The following is a 26,930-nucleotide window of genomic DNA, read 5'->3' on the forward strand; positions in this document are numbered from 1 at the left end:
CTCCTTTATTGTACATACAAATCATCCCTCTGTCACTGATCCCACCCCCCCTCCCCCCCACCATCCCTCTGTAACTGTACTCCTATACAGTCCCATCATCCCCGTACACGCGTGATGACTCTGTACGGCACATGATCCTGTAATACTCTATTTACAATAAAGGGAACATTATTGCTATAGGGGTACTAGGTTATACACCAATTATGGGGGAGCAAAGTTCTGTCCATGTCTGAAGAGCTCTGGGCTTCAGTATGAAAATACAAGTAGATGTGAATGGAAGGTTTCATTGTCTCATTCACGATGTTAGCTCTGATTTTATTTTACTATACCAGTAATGCCTGTGTGCTGTCACATCCATATAGTAATATGTAGAGGACATTTACATACACTATCAGTGACTTCTCCTACCTTAGTCACTGACTGAAGTGCTCTTATCTCTGCCGACTCTTCTGACCATTGAAACATGCTGCGGGGCAGAAGGGGGAAGCAGCTACACTCTAAAGTCTCGGGAGGGAGCAGAGAGAGGACATCAATCAAGCAAAATGACAGGAAAGTGGGTGGATCCAGACTCCAGAGCCAAACCATTGTCTGTATTACACTGAATAAAAGTCTGTAGACCCTCCCACAGGTATTTAGCTCGATTTTAAACATAATGGGGTCAATTCTGAGAGGGGTGGAAAGATTTTTAGATATCAGCAAAAAATAAAATAAAAAAAAAAACCCACACACAACTTTAACATTTTATTTTTTAGCCCTGAGCATTACAAATAAAAAATACATTTACAAAACCACTACACATTCCCTTTACTGATCAACACAAAACCAGTCAAAGATAATTTGAGAAAAAAAAAACATTTAAAAACCATTTCCATACCGGGCCTATTCTGGCACTTCTCTCCTACATGTAAAAATCATCATTTTTTTGCTAGAAAAAAAACTCAGAACCCCCAAATATTATATATGTTTTTTTAGCAGACACCCTAGGGAATAAAATGGCGGTTAGTGCAACTTTTTATCTTGCACAGTATTTGCGCAATAATTTTTCAAGCGCCTTTTTTTGGGAAAAAAAACTGTTTCATAAATTAAAAAATAACAAAACAGTTAGCCCAATTTTTTTGTATAATGTGAAAGATGATGTTACGCCGAGTAAATAGATACCTAACATGTCACGCTTTAAAATTGTGCACACTCATGGAATGGTGCCAAACTTCGGTATTTAAAAATCTCCATAGGCGACGCTTTGAAAATTTTTACAGGTTACCAGTTACATATGTGGACGGGACTTGCGTGTGCGTTTGCTTCTGAGCGCAAGCTACCGGGGACAGGGGCGTTTTACTTTTTTTTTTATCTTACTTAATTTTTTTATTTTTACACTTTTTTTTACATTTTTATTTTTTTTTATCACTTTTATTCCTATTACAAGGAATGTAAACATCCCTTGTAATAGGAATCTATTGTGACAGGTCCTCTTTATGGAGAGATGCGGGGTCAAAAAGACCCCACATCTCTCCTCCAGGCTGGAAAGCATGAGATCGAGAAAAAAATTCACCAATCTCATGCTGACAGCCGCGATCGCAGCTTTGCTTACATCCGGGAACCCGGGCGTGACGTCACAACGTCGTGCCCGGGCCTCCGATGGTCATAGAGATGACTGGTGACCATCTGGTCACCGGAAATCTCTATCGTTGTCATCCGGCGCTGGCCGATTCTTTCTCCGGGCCCCCAATGGCACGGGAGAGCCCTGAGAAGCACCAGATGGCGGCAGGAGGGGGGGGGACGTCCCTCCCGTCGCCTATAAGAATGATAAATACTGCCTAAATTTTCTTATCTTTTTCAAACCCTACCCATTCATATACCCTCAGAATTTTTTAAACAGATTAAAGCATTAATAACTGACTTTATCTGGGCCCATAAAAGGCCTAGATTACAACGTCGCTTAATGACCATGTCTAAACAGTATGGGGGGGGTAGCAGTACCAGATATGCAGAAATATTACCAGGTGGCTCATTTGGCAAGACTAATAAATTGGTGTAGACACGCAAGTTTTAAAATATGGCCAAAGATTGAGCAATCACAGTGCGAGATCCCACTGCATCGGGCGGTTTGGTGCTTTGGAGACCTGAGTCCCGTTCTTAAAAAGCACCCAACTTTGGGCCCTACTCTGCGCATCTGCTCTCGGATATGCTTCACTACTCAATTATTATCCGTTAACTCACCTCTGTATCCTATTGTAGGGAATCCACGTTTCCCCCCAGGGCTACAGGAGGGACCTTTTAGAAAACTCTTAGATTGGCAATGCTATCAGGCCTCGCATTTTATACAAACAATTAACGGGACATGGCCCTCACTGCCAGTGCTGACCTCATCTAATGACCGTTTTTGCCTTGACTTTTGTAGTGGAGCTCAGCTGAGACACTTTAACACTCTACCATCTCCGGACAGTTTTCAAAGACCACTGACTCCCTTAGAACAATTATGCGAGGAGACGGGTCCCTGCTCTCATCTACTTTCGAAAATGTATTATGTACCTCCCTATATAAGGAAGTGGGAAAGGACATTAGACAGGACGTTTACTCAGGTACAACACAGGCAGATTATACATTTCGCATTAAAATCTTCAATATCTACTAGAGCCCAAGAAACGAATTTTAAAATTATGACAAGATGGTACCGTACACCTTCATTACTTAATTAATACTCCCCGGCAATCTCTGACCAATGTTGGAGATGTCTGGAAGAAAGAGGGACCTTACTCCATGTGTTCTGGTCTTGCCAGAAGCTAGAGTATTTTTGGAGGGAGGTACGGCGGATAGCACAAAAATGTACTGAGTATAATCTTCAGGAAGATCCAGCTTTATTTCTGTTACATGTTTCGAACATACCGGGGGAAACATATAGTAAATCAATCCTGCACCATCTCATTAACGCTGCTAGATTGTGCATTGCACGGCAGTGGAGAGACACGAGACCCCCAACAATCCTTGGATGGGTTACACCAATTGAAGAGGTTAATAAGATGGAGGATATGATATTATCGGCTCAAAACCGAAATTAGATATATTTAGAAATTTGGGCTCAATGGAATCGATTTAAACTTTTGGAGGAAGGGAGCTCCCTTTTTGAACCCTAAAGTTATCTGAAAAAGTGAGGGGAGGGGGGCCCTATGGGGACCTCCATCTTCCCTGCTGAGGGCAACATCGGTTCTGGATCGTTTGTCCACCCTTTCCTTTTTTCCTATTTCCCCTTTTTCTTTTTTTTTTTTTTGGTTTGAGGTATTCTTAAAAGAAAAAGGTTAAGAATGTTGTCTGGGCATAGAGGTTAAGTAGGACCAACGACAAGATAGAACATGGACCACTTCAACTATACTTAGGTTTTGATGAATTTAAGACAGGAGTAAGGTTGTGTATTGGATTGTGGAGGGACCCACTGGGAGTTTTTATGTTGGATGCAATGGACTAATGAACTGTTTATTTCCCTGTATGTAAGACAACTTAAATAAAAAGAGAAATTGGAAAAAAAAAGAACGATCAAGCGGCGGAACTGCTGATATAATCGTTCTTATCGTGCACAGAACCGCTAGCTGGAAAGAATGATATCTGAATGATGCCTGTAGCTACAATGATGCCTATACGGCTACAGTCAAATCAGATATCACTTCACAAAGTCAAGGACGTCATTTTACAATGGCCCGGTAGGGAAGTGGTTAAATAGCCCAAAATGCAAAGTATGGAGATTTTTGGCTACTTTTTTTATGTATATTGCTATAAATCTTAGTTGTGGTAAAATAATAAATTGAGATTTTACACTGCATTACGAAAATAGCTGAACTCCAGCCAAAACTGTTTTATTTTGGGCAGAGTTGAGAAGGGATAAAATCTTTTAAAACACTATAAGGAGCCAATAGGTTCCAACACTAGAAGATTTTAAAAGATCTGTACCAGAGGCAAAAATAACACAACTAAAACGGAGTTCCACCCAAAAATGGAACTTCCGCTTTTCGGAATCCCCCCCTCCGGTGTCACATTTGGCATCTTACAGGGGGGGAGCAGATACCTGTCTAATACAGGTATTTTGCTCCCACTTTCGGGCATACATACCCAAGCCAGCCGCGGGTATCCACGCCACTTCCGGTGCCACCTTTCCCCCCTGCTGTCTTCTGGGAGACACACAGGTCCCAGAAGACAGGAGGGACCAGTGGGATAGCGCAGCGTGAGTTGCGCATGTGCAGTAGGGAACCAGGAAGTAAAGCCACAAGGCTTCACTTCCCGATTCCCCTGCTAAAGATGGCGGCGGCAGCACCCGAGAGCCAAGAGAGAGATCGGCTTTGGGTGCCGACATCGCTGGCGCCCTGGACAGGTAAGTGTCCTTATTTTAGAAGTCAGCAGCTGCAGTATTTGTAGCTGATGACTTTTAAAAAAAATAATAAAAATTTAAAAATTGGGTGGAACTCCGCTTTAAGAAGTATGAAAAAAAATTTAAATAAAAAAAAAAGGGGGGTATTGATCACAATATATGTTAAAATAAAATCCAAATGAATTAATATTCTTCCATGATTTCACATGACATTTAAAATAGTGCGCCATGAGTGGTAAAAAGATCTAAACATAGTCGAGAGCAGTGGCGTTGGGAAGAGGGGGGGGTCTCAAAATTCCTAAATGCATTATTAGCCCTGAGCCGGGGCAACAGGAAACGATCTTCCGCCAGCGTGGCCGAATGACGTACAAAATGTCCCGCCTCCGGGACCTGACTCCTATGATGGACGTCACACTCGTCCAACTGAGCATGTGCAGAGAAGGGTGAGGTAGTATTACTGGATTTTAATCAGTAGAGGCACTTCTGTTTTACATACCTATACCTGCAAAAGGGGCAGCATGAAGTGATCTAGCGGGACTTAATTTTATAACTAAAGTTCCACTGTAATGGGAAGTGTTATACCGTATTTTAAGCAATTGGTTTTTACTGTAAACCATTTACCTTTACCATATGTAGGCGTAGACACAAGAACGTCTTTAAAATAAGAATTTAAATAGGAAGAAAGCTAGGAAGGTGAGCAGATAAAATGAGCTGTGGTGGTTGAAACCGCCATTACTGCAGTAGGCTGTCACGACTGAGTTTAGAGTAGAGCCTTCAAATGTCACCATCCTGTTTTCGCTCAAGTTACAGACACTTGGCGTAGCACAGCCACGGGTGATGGATGCTGATGTAAAAACTCCTGTGGGGTTAAAAACATAAAACAACATTTAAAAAAAAAAAAAAATGGAACGTACGACACAAAAAAACAAAAAACAAAAAAAAAGCTTGCAAGGCAATAACACTAAAACAAAGATGCCACTTATATAAAATTACTCACATGTATAATTGGATATTTGACTTTTTCCCCCATATTGCCTGTCTATGCAGCCTGTTACCCAATTTGCTGTTGACGGTTAGACACATTAGGTGTGAAGGAACTAGAGTGGTCTGCAGAAATCCCTGACCTCAACCCTACTGAACACCTTTGAGATGAATTGGAACACTGACTGCGAGTCAGGACTGTTCATCCAACCTCAGCAGCTGACCTCACCATTGCTTTTTTGGGTGGATGAGCAAAGATTCCCAAATACAGTTTGCTAAATCCTGTGTGCCTTTCCAGATAAGAAGGGGTATGTTATACCGACAAAGGGGGCCAGCTCTATAATATTAATCATGGTTTTAGGATGGGATGTCCAACAAGCTCATATCAGTGTGATGGTCGGGTTTTTGGTGTCCCAGGTGAGAGGACATCCAGGGGAGGTCCTCACTCCACTTTCCTCTCAAGCAGCCTCCCAGACTCTAAGGACAGGGCAGTATTGGCTGAAACTTTTTTTTTTTTACTTTAACTTACTATAAGAAGCAGAAGTACCCCCTGACCCCATAAGGACAATCACATGAGGCACATGTACTAGTGTTTAACAGCCTGAGTAAAAAGAACTTTAAATGAGCCCGCTGCTCTGGCAAATCCCCTCTTCAGTCCTCTTTAGTTTCATTTTAAAGTTCAACTTTTTTATAAAATGGGGTCAAAGCAAGTTTCATGTGCCCAGAAGAAACCTCCAGGATGGCCTTCTAGGTGAACCTCCAGGATGGCCTTCTAGAATGAGTGTAATTATAGCGCTAGACCTCCTCTAACTCAAAAAAGGTTACCCTTTAAAAAGGTTTAAAACATTGCCTATGTGGATTTTTAAGTACCGTAGTTTGCCTCCATTCCACAAGCATGCACAGTTTTAAAGCATGCAATGTTAAGTATCTATTGACTCGGCGTAACAAAAAAAAAAAAAGTATATATATATTTTTTTATTTCTTTGAAGTGTATTTCCCAAAAAATTGCGTTTGAAAAAAGTCCCAACTTTCTAGATGAGCTTGCTGCTGTGTTGGCAGGCATTTGGAAAATCCCATCTTTGACCTTTTTTCTAATCTTATTTTAAAGCCCAACCTGATTTTTTTATTTTTATTTAAAGAGGGGTAAGCCCCATGTGCCCAGAAGACAGATTCCCATCAATGTCATTATACAACATCATATTATTCTCCTGGAAGCCAAGGCATGCTTCTGCACGTCACAAAACATAGAATGTACCTGTAGTAGACAAAGACAGTCGTCCACATTTGGTCTCAAGGCCGGTGCACTGCAGGGTGTTCGAGGAGCTACAATAGTCACTTGTAGCCGAGGCACAGGTGCTACAGCTCAGATTGTTTAAGGTACTGTTAGCTGCTGGCACTGCAAAAAGAAAAAAAAAAATTTGCAATGGTTACAATTTGACTTTATGGTGACGCAGAAGGCAGAATATACAATAGTTTTATTTCTGGTTTCACATTTGAAAAGTCTGATTTGGCTATAGATATTTCAAAACTACGAATCAACTAAAATAGTCTGTTACCTGAGAGATCCATGAATTAAACCTACATATGCAAACAGGGCCGGGACAAGGGGTGGGCAGAAGGGGCGGCTGCCCTGGGCCCTGTGGTATCATGTGAGGTGGGGAGTGGGGGTGCTGCCAAGAGATTTGCGTTGGGGGGGGAGTGGGGGGGGGGATTCGGGGCAGCAGGAGGTAAGAATTGTTCTAGGAGGGAAAATGTGTTGGTATGGGGAAGAGCATTTACTGTATGCTAGGAGGGTTGTACATCTAGGTGGGGGGGGGGGGGGGGGCAGTTTGTTATGTTTGCCCTGGGCTGTAGATGACATTGTCCTGCCACTGTATGATAATGTTATATATTGCAGCTTACTGGTCCTTAGATGTGGCTTCATTAATATTCTTTTCTTTTTCATGCTAACAGCATTTTCCGTAAATACTGAAAAATCCTGTGGATCCTACAAGGGGTTGGTTTACTAAAAGGCCAATAGGCTGTTCACTTTGCATGGGAAATTGCACTTTGCAAGGGAATTGTCCCCAGAGCTTAGTGACTGGGTAATCTTTACAAAGTGAGATTTCACCACATGCAAAACCTGCAGGGTGGGTATTATTCAGCAGCACTTCGTGAAAACGTTCATATGTCTTTTTGAAATGTTTGTTGGTTAAGATCAAATACAGCCACTGCTTTTTGTGGGCAAAGCCTTTCTCAGGGCTAATGTGCAAAAGAATAAAAAGTGAAACTTTCCATAAATATCTCATAAGTTATATATGTTTGAGATATTTATGGTATGTTGCACTTTGCCATTTTGCTTTGTCTTTTAATATTACTTTGCGGTAAAGCATAAAAGCCTGTGCAGTATATTAATGTGCTAAACAAGAAAAGCGTTACAAACTACTAACAACTTCAGGAAAACAATACACAAAACATACATAGTATTAAAAAATAAGCATACAATATACGCAAGCTATCTATCCTTCCCAGCAGATGAGCATAGAAAAAAAAAAAAAAAAGTTGTCCCCAAAACATGTCTGGATAAGACAACGTTAGTGGAGTCAGCTTGCACATGCTCAATTTGGTGTGTATTGCTAAAGAGTCTCTCCCCCCCCACCTTTAGATTTACTATAATTACACTTCCATGTTCTGTGTACTGTGGGAGACCAGATATATACTGTGGGATAGGGATGAGCTTGACGTTTGACTCGAACATCGGGTGTTCGCCCAACATTATGGGGCGTTCATGGCAAATTTGAGTGCCGCGGAACGCCCCATAATGCACTGCGAGATAGCAGTGCATTGCTGTATGATAATTGGCCAAAGCATGCACCTGACCTGCATGCTTTGGCCAATTTTGGCACAGGGGACTAAGTCCATGCCCTACACTATATAAGGCTGCTTACATGGCGGCCGTGTGTAGTGTTGGTGTGGACAGAGAGATACAGGGGGTCCCCGGGTTACAAACAAGATAGGGTCTGTAGGTTTGTTCTTAAAGAGGAGGGCCAGTCAAAAAAAAAAAAAAATTAAAAGTCAGCAGCTACAAATACTGCAGCTGCTGACTTTTAATTGGACACTTACCTGTCCCAGGGTCCAGAGATGCGGGGGATCGAAGCCCCGCTCATCTCCCCCTCCGTTCAGCGGCGCCGGCATTGCAACTGTGGGTGCCGGGCTGTGGCTTCACAGCCTGGCACCCACTGCGCATGCGCGAGCGGCGCAGCGCGCCGTGATTGGCCGCTCAGTCACCTGGGACCTGTAATGGGTCCCAGATGATTGACAGGAGGGAGGGAGCAGAGCTGAGCCCTTCCTGTGCCGAGGGGGAAGTGATGTCACCAGCCCAGGCACTGGAAGAGGCAGACTACGAGGGACCCCGTAGCAAGAGGCATTTAGAGGTAAGTAAAAAAAAAAAAATATCCAATTTTTTTTGTGTTTTTTTTAAGGATTTTTCATGTAGTTTTTTTTTTTTTTTTTTGGGTGGAACCCCACTTTAAGTTGAATCTGTTTGTAAGTTGGAACAGGTACAATTTTTAAGTGTAGCTCCAGCCAAAAATAAAATTTTTAAGCTTTTTGGATAGCATAGGGAAGGGTTAACAACCCTGTAAGGTTTGTTTTGCTGTCTGTGCCCCTGTTCAGAAGATTTCACCTCACTTTGTCCCAATGACAACTGGATTTTGAAAAATTTGGGTTGTTGTGGAAACCAGCCTTGGTGATAAAGCATCAGTGTAGACACCTTTTTCCCATAATATCTCTTACAGGAGTGAATTTCCTTTCCTAGGGGTAGATTTCCTCTCACTTCCTGTTGTCTCCCTCCGTTTGTAAGTAGGAGTCATTTGTAAGTCGGATGTTTGTAAGTAGGGGACAGCCTGTAGCGTGATTCAGATTAGGCAGGTTATTCAGTTAGTGGCTATGTTTATACACACACACACACTGCATAATATATATATATATATATATATATATATAGATATTACACTCTGCATCCAGTGTAGGGTATATCTACAGTGCATTCCGTGTTGTACTGTTTCTACTACACTTCTGGTGGTGTACACAGTATCTAATACAGTGTAGTGTGGTGTTGCAAAACAAAATATACATCATGTCCGGAAGGCCACCAAGGAGAGGCAGACGCTCACAGGCCACTAAAAGAGGGCAAGCAGCCTCCGTCTACAGTCAGTGTTGGTCGTGGACATGGTGCATCCTCTGCAGGTGGCCGTGGGGCACGCTTGTCCTTTTTTTCTGCTGCTGGCCATGTTATTGAGCCAGAACATGCAGAAGAGTTGGTGGAGTGGATAACAAAGCCATCCTCATCCTCCTAATCCTCTGTCACCCAGGCTCAGAGTAGTTTGCCTTCCAAGGCAGCTGCCAAATCGGCCTATTCTACTGGCTCCTTATCCACAGTCACTCCTTCCGTAGCCCCACCATCATGCATGAAGGAGTCCCCAGAATTATTCGACCACAGTGTCAGGTACATGCTGCTAGAGGAGGAGTACTTGCAGGAGGAGGACATATGGCGACCTGCCATGCAGTCCATTGGCAACAGCACTTGAAAGACCCACATCAAAGAAAAAGGCAGACTTCTCCTTGTTCCTCATCTGGGATCTCCAACCCTACTATACCTCCAGTCCTCTCAAAAACCTGCACTGAGAGGAATGAAGGTATAGCAATAGGTGTCTCAAGTACTTGCAGCCAATCTGCTAGCAGTACACCACCATCTGATTTTTAGCAGGCAAATTTCCCTACCCCAGTTGAACCATAAAAAGAAATTTGGTCCCAGCCATCCACATGCTCAGCGTCTAAATGCTAGCTTGGCCAATTAGCTAGCACTGCAACTGCTGCCTTTTCAGCTGGTAGACTCTGCCCCTTTTGTGAATTTGTGGAATGTGCTGTACCTCAGTGGCAGGTTCCAAAACGCCATTTCTTTTCATGGAAGGCCATTCCAGCCCTCTACCAGCATGTGGAAGGCAAGGTTTTGGCCTCGTTGGACAGAGCGGTCAGCAGTAAGGTGCATATTACTGCTGACTCATGGTCCAGCAGGCATGGGCAGGGACGTTACCTTTCCTTCATGGCGCACTGGGTAACTCTGCTGGCAGCTGGGAACGATGCAGGACAGGGTTCAGTGTTGTTGGAGCTTGTTCTGCCACCACGCTTACAAAATGCTAGTGGTGATTCTGCCACAGCTCTCTCCTCCACCTCCACCCCCTCTTCCTCTGTGGCCTCTTCTGCAGATTTGTCCTCTGAACCAGCGGTGCTCTGTAAGCGCTCAAAGTTCTACGCAAGCAGTTAGGCTAAAAGATGCCATGCGGTGCTTGAGTTGGTCTGCTTAGAGGACAGGAGCCACACTGGGGCAGAGATTCTGTCAGCTCTGCAGGGGCAGGCTCAGAGGTGGTTGACGCCACGCCAGCTTCAGCCAGGAATGGTTGTATGCAACAATGGCACCAACCTTCTCTCCGCCCTCCGACAGGGACACTTGACCCATGTTCCATGTTTGGCACACGTCCTGAATTTGGTGGTGCAGCAGTTCTTGAGCAGGTACCCAGGCTTACAGGATCTCCTGAGGCAGGCCAGAAAAGTCTGATTATTTCCGCCGGTCATACAATGCCCGTCCTGCCCACCAACCGCCTCATTTGTGACATGCCCACCAGGTGGAAATTAACGCTGGCAATGCTTCAGCAGCTGCACACACACAGCAGAGGGCCATCAATGAGTACCTGTGAGAGTATGGCACCAGGACAGGGTCAGGGGAGCTTGGCTTCTTTTTGCTACGCCAGTGGTTACTCATCAAGGATGCATGCACTGCCCTGTCACCATTTGAGGAGGCCACAAGGATGCTGAGCAGCGACAATGCATGCATCAATGACACTGTCCCTCTAGTCTTTCTGTTGGAGCACACGCTTTGTGGAATCATGGACAGGGCACTTGAGGCAGAACAGCGGGAGGAAGAGGAGGACTTCCTTACCTCTCAAGGCCCCCCTTTATCCAGATAGCATTCCTGCAGGCCCACCCCAGGAAGAGGAGGAGGATTTGTCAGAAACCATGAATATGACTGAGACAGAAGTATAGTTAAATCACTTGTTTAATAATAAAAAAAAGGGTAAACAGAGTAAACGTAGTCAAAACATAAACAGAAAAGTCAGTGCTACTTGCCATACACCACATGGATAGCAGAGCTCCCAGGTGCTCGATCCACAGTCGCTGGCTGAGTAGAGTAATGTAGAAAAAATGATCTGCACTCCGGTTGTTGCTCTTAACATTTCTTCATTTTATTGAATAGCCACAGTGAACAAACGCAGATTAAGTCAGTTGACGCATTTCAGCCTATAAGGCCTTAGTCATAACCACATTACAGGCATAAAACTTTGAAATAAATAGTAGCTCTAAAGATCACAGGCTCCACCCATTGATTGTCTTAATTGACCGCAGGCAATTATCCAAAAAAGAGAATCAGCTGCAATACATGTAGGGTGATCCATGTGTATGCCACTAATTTCCACACACCTTGTAGTGACAATATGCACATGTATGTACACACACGCATGTACACACGTGCATACATTTATACACATATAGACATCTGCTTTAAGAAACACACCATAAAATTCAAAAAATAAAAAATAAAATAAAAAATTAATAATCCAGATATGTGAAAAAAAAAACCAGAAGAAAAAAAGGAAGAGAGAGAGAGATGGCTCTGGGGAGAGGCATTCTTAATGTAAGTGCAAGTCCAGATCCCACCTCAGGTTTAATCCCTGGGGCGATCTAGTTTTTCTCACCGTCCATGGCGAATCTCTACATGGGTTGGTGGGAGGAACAAATTTTGTTCTCTCCCAGCAACCTTTTTGCCAGGCAGATTGTATGGTATGGTCGCTATATCGATGACCTCGTGATGGTGTGGGATGGTGACACTATAGGATTGCATGAATTTTGGAAATGCCTTAATGACAATCAGCTAAATTTGCATTTTTCAATTGAGCATGATGCTTTCAGTATCAACTTTTTAGACATCACTCCAATGGGCGATCCAACTACAGGTGATGTTTTAACATGCACTTATAGGTAACCATGCTCTGGTAACACTTCAGTTTTTGCAGCCAGTTGTCATCCATCCCACACCATCAATGCCATCCCTTATGGGGAGTTTATTCGAGCCAAACGAAATGGTTCAACAGACTCAGCCTTTGAGCTGGAATGCAAGGTCATTCATCAGCGCTTATTGGACCAAGGTTATAATGAATCTGTTATACACCAGGGACTGGAAAGGGTTTTGATAATGTACAGAGAGGAATTACTGTCATATCAACCTAAAACCAAGAGAGAGTATAAGAATAAATCTTATAAAGCTGACTTGGAGACCTTTCCAACAGAGCATCCACTGGGTTACTGGGTCTTGAGGATGGACCACTGGCCAGAACTTGCTCAATATGCAATTGAGCTACTGGCCTGTCCTGCATCCAGCGTGCTTTCTGAACGCACATGCAGTGCTGCTGGAGGGTTTGTGATGGACCAAAGAGTGCGCCTGTCCACAGACTCCGTTGATAGGCTCTCATTCATAAAAATGAATCAGTCTTGAATCAGCAGCTATCAAGCACCTGATGCTAATGTAACTGATTGAATTTGCAATGGATGTGGTATCCCTTGAAGACTGCTTATCCTATTTCTCCTCAATCTTGATGCTAGCTTCCAACAATATTTTTGTTTTAGGGAACCACCACCCCCCAAGGCCTAATTTTTCTGCCCCTGTTTAACAGGGGCATGCAATTACAATTTTTGATATAGTATTTCACAGCAGGGCCCGTTCCAGCGCCCACCAAGATTAACTGAGGGTTTACAGTGTTCTGGTACCACCAACACCTAAAGGCCCAATTTTCTGCAGAGTATATAGGGCAGGCCATATAGTATATATACTGCTGTTCAGAGTATACTGCTTGGGGGACCACCACGCCATTTTTTTTTAAATTTGGGTGCGGGTTCCCCTTAATATCTATACCAGACCCAAAGGGCCATGTAGTTTTTTTCAATGATTTTCATCTATATTGCTGGGACCCGACAATACATTGCAGCCATGAGTAATTTTAAATGACATTTTTTCCTTTAGAAATGTAATTTTGCTGTGGTATTCTAAACACGGGAGAAATGCGCTACTCTACCGGCATACTAAGGACATCCTCCAGGCACGATAATTAAAGGAATATTTCATTTTTATTGTTTTACTTTAAGCATTATTAAAATCACTGCTCTCGAAAAAACGTCAGTTTTTAGAAATTTGCATTGATACATATCCCCTGGGGCAGGACCCAGGTCCTCCAACACTTTATGGCAATAACTTGCATATAAGCCTTTAAAATTAGTACTTTTGAATTTTCACGATCATGTCCCATAGACTTTAAACAGTGTTCTAAGAATTTTTTTGCATGTTCTGTTGCGAACCGGGGGGAGTTCATCCCTACTGTGGGAGATATGCATGTGGCAGACCAGGGGGGGGGGGTAACACCAACACCACCAAAAACCCCACATAGCCACTTGAGGAAGGTGTGGGATAGGCTTTTTATCAAACATTGCTGACATTCCTTACCAGCTTCTGTTCTATAAATTTTAGGTAAACCTATTCCCACAAACATTTGTAACCCAACTTATCATAACTTATTAGATCTGATGATGCTCTGTAACATGTCAAGATTATATTATAATAGGCTACATTTAAAGCTAAACTGCAATCAGCTAAATACACCACTGAAATACCTATATGGGGACTTATTTTATTGCTGAGGCATTTGTATTTCTGTCCAACCAGTCCTAAGATTTACACATCTCTGCCAAGCAATACACCCAGCCCAGAGACCTGACTTTTCTCTGATGGGACTTAAAGCGTTTGTTACCCCAACACTTCATATTCCTGATATGAGCCTGATGTACTTGTATTAGAAAGTATGTGACCTCTTTACTTGTATGTTTTTATTCCCCACATGAGTTTGATTATGTAAGTACTATAATTTTGGATACTTTATATCGTAGCAACAAGTGGACCAGATCTTGAGGTCCCTTTCTTTGCTATGTTATTGTTGATTACTCATATATATTCATATATTTATGTTATAGAGACAAGAAAAATTTCTACCCATCTGTGTAAAAACTCCCCTAAAGAAGGAATATATAAGTCCGATTACGGTCTTCTCCGAAACATGCTGGGATACACACTGTAGCCACCTACCCTCATTTCACCCACTTTGATTGGGCTGGCTGCTTGGGTTTGATGGCATTGGGTGATAATATTTAATTTTTGCTTTATATGTTCTATATCAACTCATTTTCAATATTCAATATTTAATCTTTGCTTTATATGTTCTATATCAACTCATTTTCAATATTCAATATTTAATCTTTGCTTTATATGTTCTATATCAACTCATTTTCAATACAATTATTTTGTCTACTGTATATTCTCTTGTCTTCTAGACACCTTTTATTGTGGTAATATCAATAAAGTTGGCATATGCTTGCCTTTTATTCCGAAGCACCTTTTTTTATCATCTTTCTTCCTGCCTTTAAAGTCCAAAGGGGCGTCTCCCATATGCACTTCGTTGCATGAATTTTTCTAATATTAAATAGGATGTTGTCAGGTCTGCACACTAATATATTCTCATATAATTTAATTTTTTCATACAGCTAGGTCACCTGCCTGCTCGGATCCTGTGATTGGATCGTAAACGAGAAGCAAAAGATGGATGTAGTAATCTCTTAGCAAGTTCCTAGCACACCTGTTTCTTTTCTAGACATGTGCACTGCTGGAAAATGTTAGTTTTCGTTTTTTTTTTTTTGTAAATTCGTAAATTTGAAATCTGAAAACTCGGACATAAAAATGAAAATCTGAAACAACTAACAACTCAACATTTACTAAACTTTTATATTATAGGTATTGGAATTTCCTTTAAAATTTGGCTGTTAGTGAATGTAACGAATATGAAATTACGAGTTAACCCGAAATAATGAATGCCACATCTAAACACATTTAATTATAAAAAGTAGTTTTCGTTCCATTCGTTTAGATGCGGCATTCGTTATGTCGGATATCTCGTAACTTCATATTCGTTACATTCACTAACAGCCAAATTTTAAAGGAAATTCCAATACCTATAATTTAATAGTTTGGTAATTAAATTATTTTAGATTTTCAAATTTTCAAATTTCGAATTTCCGAATATTCGTTAAACGGGTTTTTTCGTTAATTCTAAAATTTCCGAATTAACACATTTGTAGAAATGTGTTAACGAATTTGAAGCGTATTGCACATGTTTATTGGTTTCCGATGCCACCTCTCCCTCTCCTAAACTGATTGGTGCTGTAAAGGATCATTACAAGGGGCTAATACATTAGTTTGTATTTTATATACAATTTATGTAATATTTTTTAATTTTATTGCATTAGGTGGTGTTTTTTATCACCTGCCTGGCATTCAGATTTAAGGAGAATGGCATTCAGTGAAAAAAGGATGCCTTTTTCACGGCATAATAAACCTGTATTACACACAATGAAAGTTAAAGTGGTTGTAAACCCTTAAGATTTTTCACCTAATGCATTCTAGGCATTAAGGTGAAAAACCTCCTGTGCTGCAGCTGCCCCCCCCCCCCCCCCCTTTTACTTACCTGAACCCGATCTGTCCAGCGACGGGGAAGAGCACAGCAGCTTCAGCTGCTGTCTCAGGTCCTCATTGGATAGATTAATAGCAGCAGGAGCCATTGGCTCCCACCGCTGTCAATCAAATCCAGTGACACAGGAGCCGGGGGCCAACTCCTGCTGTCTGAGTCAATGGACGCAGCAGCAGGACTCGGAAGCACGCCCGCACGAGTGCCCCCAGGGAAAACGGCTTTCGGAAGGGGCACTCGAAGAGGAGGATCGGGGCCACTCTGTGCAAAACCCTTGCACAAAGCAGGTGAGTATAACTTAAAAGAACAAAAAAAAAAAAAAGAACCCCACACACACACACTTAATTTAACCACTTCAATACAGAGCACTTTTACTTCCTTCCTGCCCAGGCCGATTTTCTCTCTCTTTGAATGACAATTGCGCGGTCATGCTACAGTGCACCCAAATGAAATTTAGAATGTTTTTCCCACAAATAGAGCTTTATTCTGGAGGTATTTGATCACCACTGGGGGTTTTTATTTTATTTTTATTTTTTTTGTGTATGTATGACATTTTTAAAATTTATACTTTTTTTTTTTTTTTTTGTAGCGCAAAAAAGTATACATCTTAAAAATGTCATACATACAAAAAAAAATTGTAAAAATATATTACACACACGATGCTGGAAAAAAAATGTTTGCTGTACACTGGCATTTCATGGGGCGTAGATAGACTGGTTAGACTGGTGGCGCCTTTGTTCAACCTTACCAGCTATGCAACTATGACATCTATGGTAGAGAAAGAAAATTTAGGAATGTACTTACAAGTCGGTATGGCGGTCATACAGTTGTCGGTGTTACAGCACAAGGCTGAGACTGAGACCCTGCCGTCTGCAAAGGTTAGACTTCCAGCGACGTTGCATTTGTAGTTGGGGGCGCATCCTCGTGTGAGAAATGAAGACGCGCTGCCTGAACCTGAATATAAATAGCTTGTGAATATTATTCTGTCAGCAATGCATCCATGATAGAAAAAAAAATGCACATAAGTTATATATTGACTTTAGAGACCCTGTCACTGACTATAAAAAATGCCAATAACAGCACAGAAAAATCAAGTATTTTTTTTTTTACTTACAGTACAATGTGCCTTTGAACTTGCTTGCGAACTTTAGAAGATTATATTCCCTAGCACCCCCCTCTTCCTCTTTGAATGTCATTGTCCTCTCCCCACAAGGGAGTGTCTAATTCAATTCAGTGCTGGCCCAGCTCCTCTGCCCCTCCCCTTAGCCCTCTCCATGAACTGTTAGGCATGTAATATATTACCCTTCTCTACATCCACCTACCTAAAATGCTGCCAAATCAGCTGCTGGCAATCACACTGGAAGAAATACCATTAACCCTTTTACTGCCTCCTCCGTACATTGTATGGCCGTTGGTGGTTTTACACACTCTGCAAGCTGACCATTGGCTTTCCAAAGAAATGCGATCTGGTGACTGTACATCGACCCAGTCGCTTTCTGTGACCCCTGCATTTGTTCACACAAAGAGAGCTTTCTTTTGGTGGCATTTAATCACCACTGGGGTTTTTATTTTCTGCTATATAAACAAAAAAAAAACAAAAAACACACACATAAAATATTCATAAATTTAGCCAAACATATATTCTGCTACATGTCTTTGGTGAAAATAACCCAAATCAGTGTATATAATTTAGTCTGTAGGAAAGTTATAGAGTCCAAAAAACTATGGGATATATCTGAAGATTGATTAATCCTGATGTACTAATGGCCTCTCTCATCTCTTAAAGGGGTTGTAAAGGATCGCGTTTTTTCACCTTAATGCATCCTATGCATTAAGGTGAAATAACATCCTACAATACCGCCCCCCCCCCCAGCCCCCCCGTTTTACTTACCTGAGCCCCTAAACTTGCTGCGCTCGCCCCCGATGTCCTCTTCGTCGCTCAGCCTGGCCGTTTATTGGCTAGAGTGGATGGATTGAAAGCAGCGCAGCCATTGGCTCGCGCTGCTGTCAATTACATCCAATGACGCGGTGCGCCGGGGGGTGGGGCCAAGTGATACAGTGAGCGGCTATGGCCGCCGACTGTATCACGGGAGCGCGTCCGCAAGCACTCAACACCATGCGAGGAAGCTCACGTGAAGGTGGATAGTTCTTGCGGGGAGGAGCTGACACAGCAAACAAGGGACCCCAGAAGACCAGGTTCGGGGCCACTCTGTGCAAAACGAGCTGCACAGTGGAGGTAAGTATGATATGTTTGTTATTATTAAAAAAAAACAAAAAAAAAAAAAACCTTTACAACCCCTTTAAGCCCCACAAATGCCAGGACAGTACAGATACCCCCCAAATCACCCCCTTTTTTGAAAGTAGACAGTCCAAGGTATTTAGTAAGAGGCACGGCTGGTTTTTTGAAGTTGTAATTTTTTGCCATGTTATTTGCCATGTTATTTTCAAAATTAAGACATTTTTAACGTACGTTCACCAGTGCAGTACAGCGTCATCATATAACTGGTGTGGCGGTGATCAGGGACATTTCTTTAGGATTAACCAGAGCAATATCATTTTTACCACAGTAACATTGTACTACTCTAGGGAAGTGATCAGAATATATATTTTTTTTCTTTTTAACCACTTGCCTTGACTTGGCTCTATTGCGCGAAACGACATCATTTTGTGCAAAAGCCAGCGGAGGCAGGCACGCTGATTGGCCAGAGGGGGAGCCAACCCCCGCTCCCCAGAGAGACAGAACGGTGATCTGCCACTGTAAACAGTGCATATTTTTTAGCTCTGATCACTGTAATAATGTCACTGGTTCCCAAAAAAGTGTTAGGTGTACGATCTGTCCACCGCAATCCCACAAAAAAAAAAAAAAAAAAGGATTGCCGCCATTACTAGTAAAAAATAAAAATGCAATAAAATAATCCCTTATTGGTATTTTTTTACCAAAAGCATGTAGCAGAATACATATTGACCTAAATTTATTTTACATTTTTTATTGGATATGTTTTATAGCAGAAAGTAACAAATATTGTACACCACCAAAAGAAAGCTCTATTTGTGGGGGAAAAAAATAATAATTTTATTTTGGTACAGCGTCCCACGACGGCGCAACGGTCAGTTAAAGTAACGCGGTGCCATATCGCAAAAAAATGGCCCGGTCACGCAGGGGGTAAATCCTTCTGGTTTTTAAGTGGTTAACACATTATGTAATTTACTGCTATAAGCAAACATTACTTTAAGCAAGCACTTTTTGTGATTAGCAGTGATTGGTCTAATCACATGGTACAGGTGGGCTGTGATTGGCCCTGTCTGTACCATGTGATCAAACTGACTAATCACAGCTAGCAACACAATTGCATAGCTCCCAACTGTCCCTGATTTCGAGGGACTGTCCCTGATTTGGAGCAATGTCCCTCTGTCCCTCTTTCCTCCTCATTTGTCCCTCATTTTGGTCTGATCTATATAGTTGTATATAAAATGCACTTTTTATCTTTCAAAAAGTGTTTCCCAGTGCTAAACCTTTCATCCAATTTCTAAATTGCTGCATTTGTAAATTTTAAAAGCCAATTAAAAAGAATAATAGTGATAAAAAAAAGCCCGTGTGGATTTAATTAACCTTATTTTGTGGTTAATTCTCCTTTAAGCGGGGTGTGGCAGGGGGCGTGTCCTATGACTACATACATTTGCTAGTAGGTGTCCCTCATTCCCATCTCAAAATGTTGGGAGGTGTGCAATTGTACATAATGGATGACATAAAAGGAATTCATCCATTGTGTACAAAGGTCATGTGACCTGCTGCGAGTCGTAACGGCGGTCATATGGCAAGCCGATACACTGATCAGGCACCAGCTGTGAACACAACCGGTGAGAGAGCACGGTGCGGCCCCCGTAATCGGCACTTCCTGACAGGACATCCACCCTGTATAGGAAAGCACCCCCCCCCCCCGCTGTCATTCGTGGTTAGAAAATTTGGACCATCTCCATTTTATTCTCCAGGGTGTCTGCTTTCAGAAATAAAATAGGGTTTTTAACTAATCTTCAGTCCCAAATTTACGTTTTAGCCTTGTGAGGGGAAAAAAAAAAAAAAAAAAACAGATCTGGCAGTGAAAGGGTGAAAGGGCCAGTTCACTTCCAGTCCATTCACATTGTTTTCAATCAAGCCTTGATAGAGAGGTTGTTTTTGGACCCCTGAAATGATTTGGATACTCTTTGGGTTGCCCCCCCCCCCCCGACTTAGCTGTGCTGTGGCTGTCTTATGTTGAAGTGAATGATGGAATGACAGGAGACACACACAGGAAAAAAAAAAAAAAATTAAAGCATGATTATACTATTAAAAAAGATAATAAATTGAGTTCACATACTTAATGTTGTCACAGATAATGAGGTAATGCAACTGTATCCCGGCTGGCAGGTCTCTGAGCTTCCTGTGCAGATGTCGCTACTGCCAGTAAAACATTTAGTGCAGGAGAGTGAAAACCCTGAAAAAAAAAAAAAAAAATAAGAATAATTTTTTTAGCTCAAAAGTATTTTTTAAACCAGTACATCTAACTGTCTTATTGCCATAAAAATGCACATTTAAAATGACTGCTAGAAAACACCCAATGAAAATCTTGGTGACTCTGAAAACTTCTGGGAGTGCTGAATTCCTGTGCTGAGTGGGTGGAGCCCCAATGTCTCCGCCTCCTGTAGTTGGGGCCAGCCGGAAAAGCACAGGATTTCCTTTAACCACTTCAGCTGCAAAACGTTTTACTGCCTTCATTAACCAGGCCATTCTTTTTGCTACTGTGTGGTCATGCAAACAAAATATTTATCATTCTCTTCACACAAATAGAACTCTTTTGGTGGTATTTGATCACAGCAATTCTTTTTTTTTTGTGGTATAAATGAAAATCATTTTTTTCTTTTTTCTTCATTTATATCACAAAAAAAAAAAAAAAAAAAAATTGTGATCCAATACCACCAAAAGAGAGCTCTATTTGTGTGAAGAAAATTATAAATATTTTGTAAAATAGTGAGCCCTTGCACACTGGGGCGGGGGGGCGGCGTCGGCGGTAAAACGCCGCTATTATTAGCGGCGTTTTACCGTCGGTATGCGGCCGCTAGCGGGGCGGTTTTACCCCCCGCTAGCGGCCGAGAAAGGGTTAAATACCACCGCAAAGCGCCTCTGCAGAGGCGCATTGCTGGCGGTATAGCCGCGCCGTCCCATTGATTTCAATGGGCACGAGCGGTAAAGGAGCGGTATACACACCGCTCCTTCACCGCTCCGAAGATGCTGCTGGCAGGACTTTTTTTACCGTCCTGCCAGCGCATCGCTCCAGTGTGCAAGCCCTCGGGGCTTGCACACTGGGATGACAGCAGCGGCACTTTCGGGGCGGTTTGCAGGCGCTATTATTAGCGCAATAGCGCCTGCAAACCGCCCCAGTGTGCAAGGGCTCTAAAAAATGGCATAAAAAAACCTAAAAATAATATATATATATATATACACACACAGAGCACAACCCTCCCCCGTCCTCTGAACTAATGGCAGAAGGGATCTGCTCTGCCTATTCCTTGTGCCCGCCCACACTGGATGCAGCCTGTGTGCTGTGAAGGGGATGTGCGGGCGGGAAACTTTAAAGTCAGCAGTGACAAATCACAATGTCACCTCATGAAGACGCTGACTGAGCCAGTGAACCTCCTACTGGGACTGTGTAAGTGAGTGAGCGGTGACCAGACTCTCCCCTCCCCCCTCTCTTCCTTTCTACTCTGTCTCTCCCAAATTCCTCTCCCTCATCCTTATCATTTAACCCCTTGCCTGACAGGCACTTTCACCCCCTTCCTGCCCAGGATCATTTTCAGCTTTCAGCGCTCTCACACTTTGCCCTGGTTCACATTGGAGCGGTTTGGCATGCGATCTGACAAATTGCATGCCAAATCGGAAGCAACGGCACCGTCCGAATTGGTGTGACGCCACATTTGCTGCACCGTTTCCCAAAAGTAGTTTCTGTACTACTTTTGGCGACTTGGGGGTGCGATTTCCATGCAGGAACCCACACAGATGTCCCTGAAATCGCCCCCAAAGTCAGACTGACATGCGGGAATAAAAAGTGTGAGTTCAGCTAAACTCACACATTTTCATTCCCGCTGTTAATGACAATTACGTGGTCATGCATCACTGTACCCATATTACATTTTTGTCCTTTTTTTCACACAAATGGAGTTTTCCTTTTGGTGGTATTTAATAACCACTGGGTTTTTATTTTTTGCTAAAAAAAATAAAAAAAAGACCGAACATTTTGAAAAAAAAAAAGTTTAATTAGTAAATAAGACCCCTTTCACACTGTGCCGCCACCGGCGTCAGCGGTAAAGCGGCACTGTTTTTAGCGCCGCTTTACCGTTGTTTTATCGGCGCTATTCGGCCGCTAGCGGGGCAGTTTTAACCCCTCACTAGCAGCCAAAAAGGCGTTAAATCCGCCCGCAAAACGCCGCCAGAGCGGCGTTTTGCCGGCGGTATTGCAGCTCTGCCCCATTGATTTCAATGTGGAGGGAGCGGTGAGTTCACAGATCCAAAGAAGCTGCTGGCAGGATTTTTTGTGGCGCCCTGCCAGGGCACCGATCGAGTGTGAAACCCCTCGGGCTTTCACACTGGAGTGAATGGAGCTGCTTTTTTCAGGCGATATGCAGGAATTATTATTAGCACTGTAGCGCCTGAAAAACGCCCACAGTGTGAAAGGGGTCTAAGTAATTTTTCTCCTTTACTGAAGGGCACTGATGAGGAGGCACTGATAGGCAGCACTAATGGGCACCAATAGGCAGCATTAATAGGTCGCACTGATGAGCACTGATAGGCGGCACTTATGGGTGGCACTGATAGGTGACACTGATAGGTGGCATTGATGGACAGCACTGATTGGCACTAATAGGTGGCACTGATGGGCGGCACTGATAGGGGGTGCCACTGATGGGTGGCTCTGATGGGTGGTACTTTTGGGCACTTATGAGCATTGATGGGTAGCACTGATGAGCATTGAAAGGCAGAACTGATTGGTGTCACTGATGGGCACCGATGGGTGTCACTGATGGGCACTGCTAGGGCTGCACTGTATTTAGTGCCCTAATTATCTGTCTCCCCTGCGTTGAGATGCCGCTGATTGGCTCACCTCTCCTCACACGCTGTCATTTACATGTGATTGGCTGTTATTGGACACAGCTGATGACATGGTTAAAGAGCCGCTTCATCCGCTCTTTACCAAGATCGGGGCCATGCTGTGTCATATTTGTCTTGCTTCATAACATCAATAGCCATTATAAAACCAGGTGGCCATGGATGGTGAGCTGATTCGGTGGTACAATGGGCCACTCGGCTAAACTTGCCCCCCAGGCTTAAGGCTGCCAGCCCTCCCCTGGTGAGGCTTATTGGATACATTTTCTTAATACTATTATTCCAAAAGGTTTAAATACAGATCTGGATCTTTATCTAGTTTTAAGATTTATAATATATCATCTACAAAAGGTATTTCACAATATCCTTTTGTATATATATATATATATATATATATATATATATATATATATATATATATATATGCATATGCAGGGCTTTTTTTCACAAACAATAGGTGCTGGAACTTAACCACGGCCCCACAAAACCCGTCCCCCTACACACACCCTCCAAATCACATCAGATAGTGGGTGTGTTCAGTCAAGTTTCACGAAAACAGTAGGAGGGTCTTAAAGGGGCATTAAATACCAGGATTGCATTACATACAGAGTGCAGAGCTGTCACTTGTAAACAGAGAAACCAGACTTCTGTATTTACAAGTGATTGTGGTGAGCAGGCACCAAAGGGTCTGAGCCAGAGGTGGTGGAACTCAGTTCCACCAAGTTCCCCCTGAAAAAAAGCCCTGTATATATATATATATATATATATATTTTTTTTTTTTTTACAGAACAATGTGATGGTTCCTGAATGAATAATGAGATGAGTTTCTTCATGGTTAACCATTTGTGTATCAGTGATGTGAAATGATTAATGAACGAAGGAATACAATTGTACTAATGTAAAATTCGAGTTGTTACTGTATTAATAACTATATTTCAATAATTCATATTGATGAGAAAAGTTCCAAGAAAAATCCGTTAAGTTCTCCTGTAAAAACTCCAAAATTGATTTAATGATCAATGAGAGCCCATTCACACAGGGGCAACTTTGGATCCGACTTCAAGTCGCCTCAAGTCGCGTTACATGAAAAAATCAATGTAAGTGAATGGATCTGTCTTAATGCACACTACTGCAGTCGCTCCGACTTCAGAAAAGGTTCCTGTACTACTTCAATCTGACTAGAAGGCGACTTGTACCCATTGATTTCAATGGAAGTTGCCTCCAAGTCTGATCACTGTTCATACTGAGGCAACTTTACAGGAAGCAGAAAGGAAACAGAAAGTAATTTCCTCCACTAAACAGCCAGCCCCTCCTTCTCACACACAGCTGATAAGCTCTGATTGGCCACTTGTAAAGTTCCCTGTCCTGGAGGCGACTTCAAGTTGTGTTGTAAGTTGCTCCAAGTCGTGCTGTGATTCATACTCAAGTCGTGTCCAAGTTGCCTCCGAAAGTCGCGCTGGAAGTCGTGTTGCCCCTGTGTGAATGGGCTCTTAGCAAAATGTTACAAAAACAATGTCAAAATGTAGAATACAAAAATAGATTATTCTTAAAATGAAGTTTAAATCAGATATGTCTGTGTGTATGTCTTGAGATGTGTGTCTGTGTGTCATTGAGCAGAGCTGAAGTGTATGAGTCCCTTTCCCCACAGCCTGTCTCCAATTAACCCCCGCCATTTTCCATAGAGCCTGGCCCAAATTAAAGCTTCAAAGACCAGGAAATTCAGTCCCTCCAACATTCCTAAGGGTGGGGCTATGAACTATGCGAAAACAGCTAAAATAAGAATCACTTAACTTACAATATATACATGTTTATACTTTAGACATATAAAATCCTACATATCAGTATACATATATTTAAAATGCAGTGTTCTTAATATTATCCTAATCAAGAAATATAGTAATGTAAAGAAACAGCTCATATTCTTAACATACTGAAACTTTGTGTCTTTGGAAAACATTGTAACTTTATCTTTTACGATGGGGGAGGCGAATGATCGACTTACTCTATATTATATCCATATGTGAGATGAAGTTCTCCCAAGAAATGCATACAAAGCCTATATCACCATAAACTTTTATGAGTATAAAAACCCTATATAACTTCGCCTTTTCCGTAAATAGAAGATTTATATATATATATATATATATATATATATATATATTTTTTTTTTTTTTATATATATAATTCAATTATCATAAGAACTCAACCATTCATAAATTCTGATATTCTAACAACTAATGAGCAATTAACCATAGATTGATTCCATATGTGACTTTTTTTGGAAGAACGTCAAATTGCAATGTCTGTGATCACAATGTTAGATGTGTTCTGATCTGAGGAAGGGAGTAAGCATGCAAGCCCGAAACGGAAATCTTTTTTGAACACTTCCTGAGATGTACCTTTACAAATTTTTGAACCAATAAACAAAGTTTTTAAGTGCAGCAATCCCTTGGACTCTTTGCTTATATGTGTGGTCAGTGGGAAGACCAGATTGCTTTGCACTAACGGCAGACCGGGTGCAGCTTTCCTCAATGTGTGTGTGTGTGTGTGTGTGTGTGTGTGTGTGTGTGTGTGTGTGTGTATGTGTATGTGTGTATATATATATATATACATACATACATATATACACACACACACACATACACACAGAAACATAGTATCTCAGTTATGTTAGTGATGGATCTTGACGCCTCCCCCCACCCCACCCTCGGTGTAATATATAAGAAGAGGTTTTGTAAACTGGCCTACAACATATATATATATATGTATATATATATATATACACACATACATACATATATATATATATATATATATATATATATATATATATATATATATATATATATATATATATATATATATATATATAAAATATTTTAATTTTTCTTTTTTTAAAAAGAAAGAAATTGATTTTTTTTTGTGTTTAGAAATGTAAATACATAAATGGTCATAGAAAAATAAATACTACACAATGAACATATTTTCACAGCATGCTTATGATTTTGAAAAATATACCAATTATCGGATGGTTTGTGTCACAAATTGCTACCAACAGGAAGTTAGATTGTTGAATATATGTACATTGGACAAAAAGTTAATAACTGATGGCTTATTAAATAAAATCAATTCAAACAAAAGGCAAATATGCAGAGAACATAGTTCTTCGGCATGTATATAGAGCATTTGAAAAATGTAGGACATATGTGACGGTTTATACCACAAATCACTATACAAAAGAATCAAATCGATTTAAAACATGAATGCATTGGAAAAAATGAATACACGTTTGCTGATTGAAAGTTCAAAATGATTGGAATCCTTACCTGAAGGTACGAGAACAAAGAGAACCAGCAGACCTACTAAAGCCATTGTCATGATGGAAGGATTTTGGATTTCATCCAGTGCAGGACAGTTTACAAAACCTCTTCTTATATACTACACCGAGGGTGGGGTGGGGGGAGGTGTCAAGATCCATCACTAACATAGCTGAGATACTTTCTTTCTGTGTACTTTGCAGAGTCATTTTTCTATTCCGTTACAAACATGTCATGATCGTGTGTCTGCATTTTACCGAATATTTCTTATGTAGAGACAAACCCATGTTCCAGTTTTGCTTTTTTAAACAAAAAACGCCTTAAGAGTTGCTGTGGCGTAGATACTATTTTCTTTTTTCAAGATCTGTGGTCCTCAAGACCCCTGAGCATAAGCAACAGTATAAAAAAAAAAAAAATACAAATACAAACACTGATAGTTTAGTAATGTATATCAAACAAAGAAAAAAACAAAAAAACAAAAGCCA

General features: G+C 41.6%; 1 protein-coding gene across 1 annotated transcript; it reads right to left on the minus strand.

The window, feature by feature from the left end:
* Window positions 1-728: 728 nt before the first annotated feature.
* On the minus strand, window positions 729-26,589 carry LOC141110428 (phospholipase A2 inhibitor and Ly6/PLAUR domain-containing protein-like). Its single transcript, XM_073601773.1, has 5 exons — window positions 26,455-26,589; window positions 20,349-20,465; window positions 16,798-16,947; window positions 6,591-6,731; window positions 729-5,213 (listed from the first exon to the last, which is right to left on the minus strand). The coding sequence occupies exons 1-5, from the start codon at window positions 26,504-26,506 to the stop codon at window positions 5,011-5,013; spliced, it is 663 nt and encodes a 220-aa protein (XP_073457874.1). The 5' UTR covers window positions 26,507-26,589; the 3' UTR covers window positions 729-5,010.
* Window positions 26,590-26,930: the final 341 nt, after the last annotated feature.

Source organism: Aquarana catesbeiana, linkage group LG10, assembly GCF_042186555.1.
Source record: "Aquarana catesbeiana isolate 2022-GZ linkage group LG10, ASM4218655v1, whole genome shotgun sequence".
NCBI lineage: Eukaryota > Metazoa > Chordata > Amphibia > Anura > Ranidae > Aquarana > Aquarana catesbeiana.

Coding starts and splice junctions, on each gene's coding strand:
- LOC141110428 (XM_073601773.1), bottom strand. CDS start 26,506: ATGACAATGGCTTTAGTAGGTCTGCTGGTTCTCTTTGTTCTCGTACCT. Junction 6,732..16,797: donor TATGACCGCCATACCGACTT/GTAAGTACATTC, acceptor TTCTTTTTGCAG/TGCCAGCAGCTAACAGTACC. Junction 5,214..6,590: donor ACTGTCTTTGTCTACTACAG/GTACATTCTATG, acceptor TTAACCCCACAG/GAGTTTTTACATCAGCATCC.